Genomic DNA, 13,135 nt, shown 5'->3' with positions numbered 1-13,135 from the left:
TACTCAAGACGCATCACGAGTCAGGACGCGTTCAAGCTTTTTGTGGACATCTACAGGCAGCCGCTTGGTAATGAGTTTGGCCCCTTTACCTAAGGTGTCTGATGATATCGCATATGACTCGGTGCCAGGAAGCCGTGCTTTGCGGAAGTCATTTTTATTTCCTCCTCCAAGCGACCCCGATAAATCTACATGTACTTACATGTAGTTAGCCCTCCCCTCATGTGCCGGCCCTCGAGTGACCGATCATGAAGGAGTGCTAGGGTCGTACAATTCTTATCCGAACACGGAACTCTCCGTAATAATCACCCGTGGTTGATAAGATCTCTGTACATTATCTCCTTGGGCAACACCTCTGTAGAGTACTCTACCTACTGATCTGTTGTGCGACCTTTGGCTGCATGCGTGCATGTTTTATGTGCTTTCAAGGCAAGGTCTTAACTAGTAAGACTGGAATAGGCAGTAAGGTGAGGACGACATTCACACTGGGAAGCCCACTTGAAACCTTTTAAATACGTTCAATAATAAACAAAGACAAATCTTTAAATGGAACTCGATAAATATATAGGTATTGCACATGTAGTGTTGCGGTATTGGGCGCCAAAATTCCCAAAAGCATCCCTGGTACAGGTGGTCCATGTATTGAAGAGTGCTCGACATGTAGCTGTTGATTGGGCAGCCGAACGTGATCATGTAACCTTAGCTTGATAGCTGATATATCAGCGATTTTAAGAAGAAGCCTGACGTGGAGCTTTCTCGCGCTGTTGGATAGAGTTCTTAGAGGACTGAATCGATAGATGTGACCCCTTGGAGCTGCTCCTGGACTCCTCCACGTTCGCTGCAACCATATGGCGAGTTTATCCTTCAATCGCCCACACTACATTACGTCTTTACAAACACATCGGCAGCGCTTTTAGACGAATAAGATTCAACAATAACGATCCGTTCAAAGCAGAAGAATTTTTCTCATGTCTGCGATCAGTTACTAACCACCAACGATATTCCCGTCCCTCGATTGACAGGGTGCATTGGATTTCACATGCCTGCCCCCAAAGACAAGCAATCAGGTTGGCACGTAGCTCCTTCAGCCGCTGACATCATGTGCCATCCCCCCCACCCCCTACTTAGTTAGCGACAGCGACTCAGAGCATCTCCTTCCTGCCTCCCTGTCTCAGGAGGACCCTCAACGGCGCGGCTGCCGTTTGTTGTGTACTGTTTTTTGCTCCCTCTTATATAAACTCGTACCCACACACGACACTGATCTCCCTAAACAACTGAATCATGTCGCCCTCCTCCGTCACATCTACCTCTTCCTTCATCTCGAGTTCTGACGATGATTCACTTAAAGGCAAATCCGTTTCTCTCGGCGTGGGCGAAAACGAAGGTTCCGCGTACAGGGCAATCGAGATCACCCCAAACGATACCGTGATAGAGACCGAGGACCGTCACAGGCTCCCGGGAGTCCCCCTGTGCGAGGCGCGCAAGCTCAACGCTCTGAGATCAAAGAAAGAAGAAGAGCAGGAAGGGAAGCATGGGTTATTATCGAGTTCGCCACGTAGGGACGAGACGTCTCCGCACGTGGTTATTGACGCGGCGAAAGGTAAAATCAAACGAACAGCTGGCATAAGTGGGGAGGAAGATGAAACACATACGAATATAGAACGTGCGCCAGCATCAACCAATCCATTGTTTCCACCTTTGCCGGTTTACGGACCTGCTACGCCGCTGAGAAGATTGCAGTGTATGTTTTTTCGCGTTACGAGCGGCGCTTTATCACTGTCTTTTCTTGGTGTGATTGTGGCAGGGTCTATCGCAAAGTCAATACCAGTCTTTGTATCAAACGCAATCAAAAATTTAAAGGGAGTAGATCCGGACGCATCACGCCCATTCAACGAAATTGAAAAGGAACGCGCCGAGAAACGGCGGCTTGAAGAAGCGGTGTGGAGGAGCCAGAAGAAAAACTCACTAGACACCCTTGGCGAGGCTGAGATCGGCGGGAGAGGAGCAATGAATAGACAGCGTACAGGCGGCAAGGATAAGCTGTTATGTGATGTCGGATACTATGCTAGAAGAGTTGGACTCGAGCTTGAAGAGTTCCAGGTAGAAACAGAGGATGGTTTTCTTATTAACCTGCAACACATATTTGACCCCGATGATCCACCGTATTATCCTGGCGAGGTCGGCGAGGGCGGTGCAAGGGTAGGGAGAAAGAAGTATCCAGTGTTGCTTATGCATGGACTTTTGCAGAGCTCAGGATCATTTTGTGTTAATGATGAAGATAGTTTGGCATTTTACTTATGTAAAAGGTCTGCTCTTTCCATCAAACCTCTCCAATATTGCATTCTTACTCACTCGTTTCTCCCAGTGGTTATGATGTCTGGCTTGGTAACAACCGTTGCGGTTTCAAACCATCACATACTGTCTTGAAATATAGCGACCCCCGTATGTGGGCATGGAATATTAGGCAAATGGGCATTCTTGACCTCCCTGCATTCATCGATCATATTCTAGCCCGTACGCACTTCAAGAAGCTAGGCCTCGTCTGCCACTCGCAGGGAACAACACAAACCTTTGTAGCTCTTGCCAAGCAACAACGTCCCGATATCGGCGAAAAGATAACTGTATTCTGTGCTCTCGCCCCTGCGGTCTACGCAGGCCCACTTATTGACAAGTTCTACTTCAAGTTCATGAAGATCATCCCGCCAAGTATGTTCCGCATAGTTTTTGGGATACATGCATTCATTCCGTTCATGTTGACGATGCACTCCACCGTTCCCGCGAGCATCTACGGCGCTCTTGGCTATCGTGTATTTTGGTTCCTGTTTGGCTGGAGTGATCGACTCTGGGACCGTGGGCTTCGTAGCCGTTTCTTCCAATTTGCGCCTGTTTATGTCTCGTCTGAGACACTTCGCTGGTGGTTGGGCGGATTTGCTCGCCACAGGTGTATTCTCTCTACTCACACTGAAGAAGAAGAAGAAGCTGCTCTTGAAGAAGCAGAAGAAGAACAGAAGCATCAATCCGCCCTTGCAAACGGGGAAAGACCTAACGACGATGGAGGGGACGAACACTCTCCAGCGCCCTCTGCTTCTTCATCATCGTCCTCAGTCGGGGGCGGTGCGTGGTATGATTCGCGCTGCCCTCCAATCGCACTTTGGATAGCGGGCAGTGATGACCTTGTTGATGGAGCGAGGCTGCTGCGGAGATTTGATAAGGGTAAGGAGCCGGATGTGAGGCTTGTTCACAGATCCGTTATTGAGGAATACGAACATCTCGATGTCATTTGGGCGGTAGATGCGGTGGAGAAGGTTTTCAAAGGTGTTAAAGAGGTCATTTGGGAATGCGCAGAAGAGGATGTGAAGGGAAGAGTAGTTGTGCCAAAAGGGTGTAGTCCATGAGCTTGCCGAGTGATGATTTATGACGAAAGGAAAACGATACCTATTTACATGTAGTTTAGAGTGTTTTCTTTCTGTTTGGGGAATTTTTATAGATATTCAGCGAGGTTTTTAATTCTGTTTCTATTATATTTTCTATCTCGCGCCTTTTTTTTTATTTTTTATTTTAATTATGATTTCAATTTTTGGAGGCGGTACTCTATACTCGCGCATTACTTAATTAAGTCCTGAGAATTCTTGGTAGCACAGACCTCACAAAAATTTCTCAGGACTTAATTAACGCGTGAGTATATATTGACGCTTTTTTTAATAGGTTAAGATCAAAGATAGTCATTACTGGGTACATTTGAATATTATTGTCAAGTCAGAACTACTTTCATTGGCTAGGGTTTACGTGACTCTTGCATGCAACTAAGTATTGAGCTGAAATAATCTTTTTGTATGATACATAATTTGAGAATACAGTAAATTAGTTGTTTCCGAACCATAAAGTACTGTCAGTCCCGAGACAGAAAGGTAAAGGCCGGTAGTGACAGGAGATTATTTTCTGCTGCTGTCTAAATAAGATAATTATGGGACCCGATAGATCTATAGATATACCTTCATATATATTAAATTTAAATGGTTATCTTTGGATCACACTATAGTACTACATATTAATGTATTTACTAATGATGTATGCTTAGAAAAGCATTGTAGGCCTAGGGTTCATTTAAAATACTGATCATGTACCTAGATATAAAATTTAAAACCTGACCGAAGGCCAGCGTCCACCTGTACTTATAAATGTATATAGATATATTGAGCTCGACTTATGTTAATATCAATATCTCTCAAGTTAAATATTAGAAATATATATCTTTCTGGCCCAGTGGCAATTACCTTTACAGTCTATAATAATACATTAGTCGGGCGATTATAAGGCGTAGGCCAGACCAAGGCTGATGAGTCGCCTGGTTACATGTACGAGTGAAGCAAGCTGGCCATGGACTAACTATATATATAATTTCATTCCATATATATACGCTACGTACTCTTATAGCTTTATTCTAAACATAAACCTTATGGTACTTAGCCTTTGTTCCTTAGACTATCAACTATTGACCTTTCCATATATGGGACAATAAGACATCGCAAACCGTCAGGAGTCTGACGACTGGTAATTATGAGAGATTGACGTAACTCAAATCAAGAATTTATTAGGACTATGTATGTAGCCATCTTTTTTCTCTCGCTTTTTGGCCCCCCGGAAAAATGGTTCTCTATCACATGAGATGGTCGAAGGCTGTGCATTTTTTCATGATTAGGTTAAGTCCCTTGTCTTTCCTAGGCATAGCTACGAGTGTCTCCATTCGCTCAAATATATCGTCCAACCGGCCCCCCCACCCCCAGAATCAACCAATCAAAGACTTTAAAGAATACACACATACATACAGGTTATAATTATATAGTATACTAGTACTTATTAGATATATCATATATAAAAACTTAGTAAACCACTGACTACATTATAATGCATGAGCCAACTTTGTACCTTTAAGAGTTCATCAACAAAAAGAGTCGTCGGACCTCGCTCGAAGCAGCAGTTAATGCAACGGCCGCGGGGCTTCCATCAAAAGGCAAGCTTAATAACCTCGCTGTGCTTTGCCAGTATTGGTAATTATAATATAAGTGGCTTGACGGCGTATATTTTTGTGGATGTTTATGCTACGCATATATATAGTGGTGTAAACTGTGTTATAATTCTCCGGCCGCTCGTTACCAGTTATCGGATACTCAAGTGGGTAGTAATAGCCATAGTAGGATAGGCCGTCAGCCCTCAATATTACTTATAAACTTATAATGGTAATAGTGAAACCGCGCACCGTAAAATTATAGTAATATTGAGTGACTATAATATGGATATGTATGTATGGTGTGCACATTCTTAAAGGTGACACGGCGGTATCTGGAAGTGGAACAATTGTGGCTGCAAGGTGAACTCCAAGGCCAATGAGAAGGCTTATTCCTAGCCACTTTGCTGTATTCCTGCCGCAATTCACTTTTGAGGGGGTATAAATGGGTATAATACTGTTTTACTTTGCTCAGTCTTGGCGCTTTTTACATACAAAAATACACAATTTCAACCTCTGATAACTTTACAACCCAGACAGATATCAAGAATCTGCAATGATAGAACTAAACTTCATCACTAGTACTAGAGTTCTATCATTACGCTTTTTTTTTTACCATTTTTCGTTGCAAAGTTATCAGCCATTGACATTTCGTCGCGATTCGCTACCTTTAAGAGTGGGCGCACCATATATGTATTCATGTGTCATCACTCGATGTGGGTTAGGGTTATAAGGTCAACATTCCCACAAACAGTAACTATGCCAAGACTTGAACTGCTTATGTATTTGGATGGTTCTTGGCACTAGCGTTTGAACTAACACTTGCTCTTGCTCCTCTTGCAGCCCTCGTCAGCTCATTGATGAACATATCCCATATCAAGAAATCTCACCTTCAGAGATAAATTTGGTCGTACTTAGAATCAATTGAACCCCCGCCGGCCTTAGATTTTGGTAGCTTTGCAAATGTCTGAACACTAAGCACTGATATCAAATCCACAAACTTCACGGAAGTGATGATCTCGAAATTCCAAGTTATCGATATATATACCTTGGGTCTATTTATAAAATATTGCCCTAATCCCGAAATATCGACCCATCATGATACTCAATCTTTAAGTGCTTAAGCTTAAGCCAACAAGTACCTTTTCCCGAAGCCTAGGTACTGTACTAGGGGTGGGTAAAAAGATGTAAGTCTCAGGCTGTGTCGAGGTTCCTGCTCGATGCTTTAATGACTAGAAATTCTAGTCTCATATTAATTAAGCGCAAAGTGGTTTAATTAGGTCCGACCCCATGGGATTAATTTTAATTGGGCTCGCGATCGACACGTAAAGTGTTGAGTTTTAAATATTTGAACATGACGTAGGTAATTAATTTCAAGTGCACTGGGTGTTTATATACCAGGCCTAGGGTCTATCTAAAAACATTCGTGGTATACATGTATATATAATGGGTTCCAGATCAACAGCTGATCATTATATGGACCACTCAGAAATATATAACAGCGGTCTCAATATTCTTGAGTACTAAGCCCAGAACGTAACTTCGTTTATTGATATGCCCCTAGCATTTATGTATGTTAAAAATTATAGGTCACTGAAATGCCACCACACAATCCTGGCGATTTGAAGTGCACAAATCTCGTCACAAAGCGAAGGTGGGGTTAATTTAATCGATCATTCAACAAGCGGGAAAATCTATCAACCTGCCAATACCAATACAAGAGTTCATGCTGAGATTTCATACCCAGAAGCCATTTCTTCTATTGCAATATTGGCATGGTCTGAGTTAATTTTAGATGCGTTGTGGTCCATTAAAAATTCTGTGTATATATCCATAAATAAGACCGGATCAGTCATGTAATCCATGAGGTCGGTATATACGCATCGAGGGGTAGCCCGAAGCATACATACCCCAACAAGATCGAAACATTTCGATAAACCACAGCCTCCTCACGTACCTCGAGGCAGAAGTCAGTCGATACGCTCTAGATCTTTTCGCCTTACCTCTAGTGCCTCGTGTACCTTCAATTAATGGCCTGATTCATGCATGGGTGGCATAGAGCAGTATCATACCGCATTAAACTCATATTACTCGGCTTTAGGATGAGATCCATGAATTCATGAACTCCACGATCAGGGAAATCGATAATAGTAGGTGGCACATATACATGGCAAATTAAAGCGTGTACAGATTTAGCACAATCCATCGATATCGCAGTATTCCCCTATCATGTGAGTTAGAAGTCCAATTACAATGTCCCGAAATATTGTTATGCTCTCTTAATCGGCTCGAAATAGAACTTCTCTGTTCTAATTGGACCTGTAATTATTATTACATTCTTTGTTGATTTGTGGTATACTATAGGGGGTGGATACGTAATCATATAAATTAAAGCTTGAAAGAGAATTCGAATATATACCTATATATGTATATACAGTGGGTGAAATCAGTACTGTATGACTACGGGATTTAGTGAATAATAAGGAATCAAACCGGCATTACAAAAAGAATATAGTAATGCCGTATTCTTGCTGCATTACTATAGCTAGCGCATTAACGGGAATAACGTAGCGAATAATGATGGGCACGAGGCAAGACGAGACCATTTTGCACCAAGTCTCGTCTTGTCTTGTCTCGCCCCACCATAGTCTTGGAAGTCTCGAGACCTGAGGTAAGTCTCGAGACTGTTATAAGCTAAACTCAATCCGGATTTGAACTTTTGAACAGGGATCAGAAATTCTTGGCAATAAATTGTGGATAGAATTCGGGTCCAAAATGCACACCCGATTTTCAGAAGCCTGTATATGGGGAAATCTGATCACGAAGAAGTCTAAATATTAGGAAGAGCCCTTGATTTGGATCATTTAACATCACTCGGAAGTCTCGAGACTTATCTCGAGATTTGGAGAAAAACTCTCGAGACATCTCGTCTTATCCCAAGGTCGTCTCGTCAGGTCTCGAGACTTAGTCTCGTGCCCATCATTAGTAGCGAATCCATACCATTTTTTGGTATTATATATATACAGAGTATATATAAATAATTGAGTCACTGGCCGCGCGCTATAGTATTCTTAGTTATAACTAAGTCACCATGAACGTATGTCTTGGATTGCATTGCTTGTTGACGTTATGGACCCTCGATCGCGCTTTATATTCGTACTCCACCAGATCTATGGTACATGGTGCACGGTGCACGGTGTGCATGTAGATACTTAGGGGTTTAATGAAGGACGTTTAGAGATCTAATTGTTTAGTCGGATAGTAATATAGAATTCCATGCTAGATATAAATCCCGCCCATCATCTGCATGTACGATATATAAATCCAGCATAAAGCCAGAGAGGCATTCTTATGCCACAACGAGAGCAATCGATTAATCATTGACAAAGAAAAAAGAAAAAAACAGGTCATGAACTATATACAGAGAGTAGATAGGCTATAATGCATATACATACAAGGCTCTGGCATTTAGTGAGTGAACGGATCCTCACCTGTCAACACCCCATTTAGTTTGCTCACTTAATGCCACTAGAGCCTTGTACATAAAAAAAAAATACTCGACACCTCATTTATATAGAGATGTCTAGTAAGCTTGGCCAGATTATAGTACATGAGAATCCCGGGGAGGTTTTAATTTTAGTGGTGGATTGTCGAGGTTCTTTATCCTGCATGTGCGAGCCCGGTCCAATTAACTCTCGCCATTTGCAAAGTTTTTCTTTTGTATAATATGAGAAATATATAGGAGATGACTCAGGCCACATTATATGTTAATTGGCCACATGACACGTGCGAAATGCCTGTTTATTTACGTTTCGTTATCTGCAGACATGGTCCTTTTGCTATGATCCAGCCTATGTGCTTCTTTTACGCTCTGTTGTACGTTTGTTGCTCTTACTGGTCTACGAACGGCTGCTTGTTGGTCCTTTGTTAGGCCGAATCCTTTGTCTGAACACAGTACTACGCGTAATTAAGAAACGACCCATTGCAGTGGACACAAACAGTCAACCCGCAAGCTGCTCTTAACACTTTTATGTATTGAGTACTAGATCTACGGCTGATTGGATTATGTATGTATTCTTTTATTCATGCCCGTGCATGTCTACAAAATGCTGTGGAATGTTTACTACATATATATTTAGTACGCCCATATGTGGCCACCCAGTTACACTGATGTTTCTACGTAGGTACTTTATACTGAATACCAATCGCACGTAAAATACTTGTACAATGAAAAAAAGGGACATTGGAGCCGACGTTCGTTATATAGGCATTGCTCGATTGAACACGATCGATCTTCGTATAGTATATAAGTACATAAACAGAAGCCGTTTTTTCCCTTATAATTATATATATGCTCATTTGATCTACAGATATGGTATCCTCCACCACTAAACTCCTGTACTGCAGTAATATCGGTAATATCACCCTGTTTTCCCATATAGTTATCTGTATAAATACTGTATGGGATTTTAAAGATGGACGGATTACACAATAACAATATTGCGACATATAAGAATGCGCAAAGAGGTATATACTTCGTTCTATAAGTAATAAAGCCTGATTTCAGGTAGTACCCGTAGTTACGTACATGCCTACTAGAGTAGTCGCAGTACCCGGGACGTCGCTACATGAACCCAAGCCGAGCCTAGGTAGAGTAGATCTCCTAGTGCTAAGCCAGGCCCTGCGTAAATCTTATCCTAAAACAGATTAATTTGGAATAGCAATTCGTGAATCTTGGACATACGAGTGATACAGTGTGATGTCATTTGGCCCAATATTTGCTTCCCACGGTATTGCTGCAAAGGATTCGCCGGCTAGCTGGTGCGGCCACGGGAATCGAGTGCCAATCAATCAATCAATCAATCAATTACTCGGCCAGTCAATCAGAAATGCAGAAACCTATGCCATTCGTTTTTCGATAATTAATACGAAATCCATTTCGATAGATTTCAACACACTATTCAGCCCGTGAGAATAGGCCTATAGAGTAAATACAACCATGATGAGGGTTTACAAAGAAAAATATAAAAAGATGAGTAGACAAGATAGTAAAAGATGAAAAAGCCCTCCCAAGAAAAAGAACACCTGTGACCCGCCGCCATGACCCATCCGTATCGACCCATTTCCTGTCCTTTGCACACCCTGTCCCATAAGATAGTTTCAAAAGATACCTCCCTCGACTCAGACAAGATGAATAGATAAATCCAAAAAGAAAAACATGTAAGAAAAGATCGGTCAATTGAATGAGAAATATCGCAAGACGTAAGATGAGCCACTATATCGAAAACCTGCCTGGTCCTCCGATATTACCTAGATCGTGTGGGATATTTACTCAAAACATGATCGAAGTGAGCATTCGGTCAAATTACCGTGTCCCGCCCACAGCACAAACCTGAGAATAAGCCGTACCCCCCCACCAAAAAAAAAAAAAAAAGATTTTTTTTCAAACTACCGCCCCCGCAAAAAGAAAAGCAAAAGATATCCAGCGGGAAAAGAAATACCACGATTGTTGATAACTCGTTGAAGAAGGGACATCCAGGCCACCGTCAACATACATGACAGAAATACAGTAGGAATTGTTGCAAGAAAAGTAGTCGCGCCAAGCCATGCAAATTTAGGTTGCAATCCGCGAGAACAGATTCTCGCAGCAGGTGAATTAGGAAAAACATTAACATGAGTTGAGAAATGATATAAATATTTTTTAGCATCGTTCAATGCCTTGCATCCGCCCTGGTCCATTACTGACGCTATTGTGTGCTGCATGGTGAGTTTGCGGATGGTACGCATTGGGCTGTGATGGGTGATGAAAATTTTGGGCCGATTCAATCCGAAGGTTCTCCTGCATTTCGAGGCGCATGTGGTTTTCATTTCGGAGTGTTTCAACTTCGTGCTGGAGCTGCTCAATGGTGCGACCCATATTATCCTGGTTTTGCTTTAATTGATTGATATATTCAATCGCTAGAATTATCTGTTAGAAAATATCGGAGGTTGAGATTTAATGGGATAAAACCTTTTGTTAGAACCTCCCATTTGCTACTTTTCCCACCCCTTTCTGCAGGCAACTGATCCCGCAATTCGTCAAACAAGTCTTTCATTTCCTTTCTTCGCTTCCGTTCCGCCAACTTATGGCTAACCCTCAATTCGGGCGTCCTTGAATATGGCGTAGCAGTCAAGGAGCCAGCCTCACTTGGACCCAGGCTTGATTTCCGATCTTGCTGAAGATGATGGTGGTGGTGATGGTTGCCATTCATACCTGCCTGATATTGGTTGTTGGAATATGTGATAGCTGTGGAGCTATTGTCCGTACTCATATGGGAATGATGGCCAGGACGTAATGAGTTTGAGCTATAGATGCTACTCGCCGCAGAACCAGGCAAACTTCCAGTACTGATCCTTCCCGGGGCAATCCCCTCACGACTTGTAGTTCGGCCTGGTGGCGCAAGGTCAGGATCGGGGAAAGCATATGGGAAACCCTTTGTTGGCGATGGAGCGTTTGGGTGAGGGACTTGGCCTTGGTTGTAAGAAAACCTTGATGCGCCGATTGGAGGAGCAGTTCGAGCTACACCACCAGTCTTTGGTGAGTTTCCATTATATCCATTAATCGAATCGCTGTTGCTAACTACACTGTATCTGTTGTAGGGATTGCTGTAGGGAACTCCATTTGTGCCATCTGAAGGCCCATTATCCATCCTGTGCGGTGCCGGGGAATTACTTTGAATTCCTCTTTCGCGCTGTAAAGTACTGGCCAAACTGACCTGGCTAGCTGCAGGTGTACCGCTTATTGGAGACGAAAGCTGAAGATTGCTTAGTCGACTATCGAAGCTACTTCGTCGCGACGCAGACGGCGAAGGTGTAGGGAGTGCCCCATCTTGCGACATTGTACCGGGGGGAGTTGTGTGGTGCAAACTAGTGTTTGAGGCGGTAAAGGTGCTACCGGTCGGGGAGTGGTTGTAACTGAATGAAGGAGCGCCATTATTCTCCTGTGAATGTTGACGCGAGGGGCCATGGGCATCAATTGGAGGGAGTGTCAATTGTGGTGAAAATGATTCGGAAACTTGATTCAGTTAGCTTGGCCACCTCCAGACAGTATTACAGCTGCTCCGGGAGTATGTAAAAAAAGAGAGAGAGAGAGAGAGAACGGGGGGAGGGGGAGGGGGAGGGGGCTTTACTATTGCTGACTCTCGTTGAGGCCATCGACCAGTTGCCGGAATCTCGAAGGTCTCCAGACTGCTGGCTGAGGGAAGGTGAGTGACTGTTTGCAGACGATGGCTTGCCCGTGATGTTTGCCAACGGAGGTAGGGTTTGAGCAGTGGAAACGGATGACCGTCGATCCCAGGGCAGGCTGCTTGTCTCCATAATTTCGGAGGATGAGATTTAACGAGTGACTAAAATGAAAGAGCGACAAAGGTGAGCAAGGGAGAAGGGGAGTAGAAATCGCTTTTCGTTAGAGTTGAATTCGGGGAGGCCTGAGGAGTTTCTTGAACGGCTTTTCTGTAGAGATGGTAGAGGCTGGTTGGTGATTGAAGCCGACTCTGGGCCTCGTTTTGTTTATTTAATGTTTCGTTTCTAGACGGAAAGACCGAGTCGATCAAAGAGCAAGAAAAACGAAGGGAAGGGGGTTGGTAGGAGTTTTTGTTCTGGGAGATTTTTTTGACGAGGAGGAGTTGGAGTGGAGAGGAGGGTCTAGGTTCCACGAGGCAAATCAACCGAACGGTTGCAGCAGCTCAGTGTGGTGTGTGGGAAGTACGGAATGATATGTCTGTTGTCTCTAGGATGTGGAAGTAGTTCTCCACTTGGCTGCCGCAAGGTTACTACAGGCTCGCTCAGAAATGTGGAACAGCCCCCCCGCGAGAGGGTGGCAGCAGCTAGTGGCAGCTGGCTGGGGGGGTGGCAATGGGTACTACATTACCTACCCTTGCAGGCAGTCACTCCTATCTGATCCGCCTAACAGAGTAACGTGCGAAGACTGCAACTGCTCCGATGTTTCTGCTGGTCCTTCTCGTCGGCTGCTGCTGTAATTCAAATAAATGCTATGTAATGTAAGTGTAAGTATATTTGCCCGCGATGACAAAGGCTACCCTGTATAGAGAGACACGCACAGGAGAGGGAGAGGGAGAGGGAGAGGGTCGGATG

The 13,135-nt window shown here is 43.5% G+C and overlaps 2 protein-coding genes across 2 annotated transcripts; one reads left to right on the top strand and one right to left on the bottom strand.

Moving 5' to 3' along the window:
* Positions 1-1,278: 1,278 nt before the first annotated feature.
* H6S33_002255 (uncharacterized protein) lies at positions 1,279-3,392 on the top strand (the record flags this gene model as incomplete). The annotated part of the gene is made up of 3 exons (XM_044833623.1): positions 1,279-1,738; positions 1,802-2,210; positions 2,432-3,392. 3 exons carry the CDS (start codon positions 1,279-1,281, stop codon positions 3,390-3,392), a joined length of 1,830 nt encoding a protein of 609 aa, XP_044693398.1.
* Positions 3,393-10,703: 7,311 nt separating this feature from the next.
* On the bottom strand, positions 10,704-12,358 carry H6S33_002254 (uncharacterized protein; the record flags this gene model as incomplete). Its single annotated transcript, XM_044833622.1, has 3 exons — positions 10,704-10,960; positions 11,013-12,056; positions 12,172-12,358. The coding sequence occupies 3 exons, from the start codon at positions 12,356-12,358 to the stop codon at positions 10,704-10,706; spliced, it is 1,488 nt and encodes a 495-aa protein (XP_044693397.1).
* Between the last annotated feature and the right edge of the window lie 777 nt (positions 12,359-13,135).

This window comes from Morchella sextelata (genome assembly GCF_020137385.1).
Source record: "Morchella sextelata strain SCLS chromosome Unknown scls_12, whole genome shotgun sequence".
Taxonomy (NCBI): Eukaryota; Fungi; Ascomycota; class Pezizomycetes; order Pezizales; family Morchellaceae; genus Morchella; species Morchella sextelata.
This window is presented reverse-complemented; position numbering and strand designations above follow the sequence as displayed.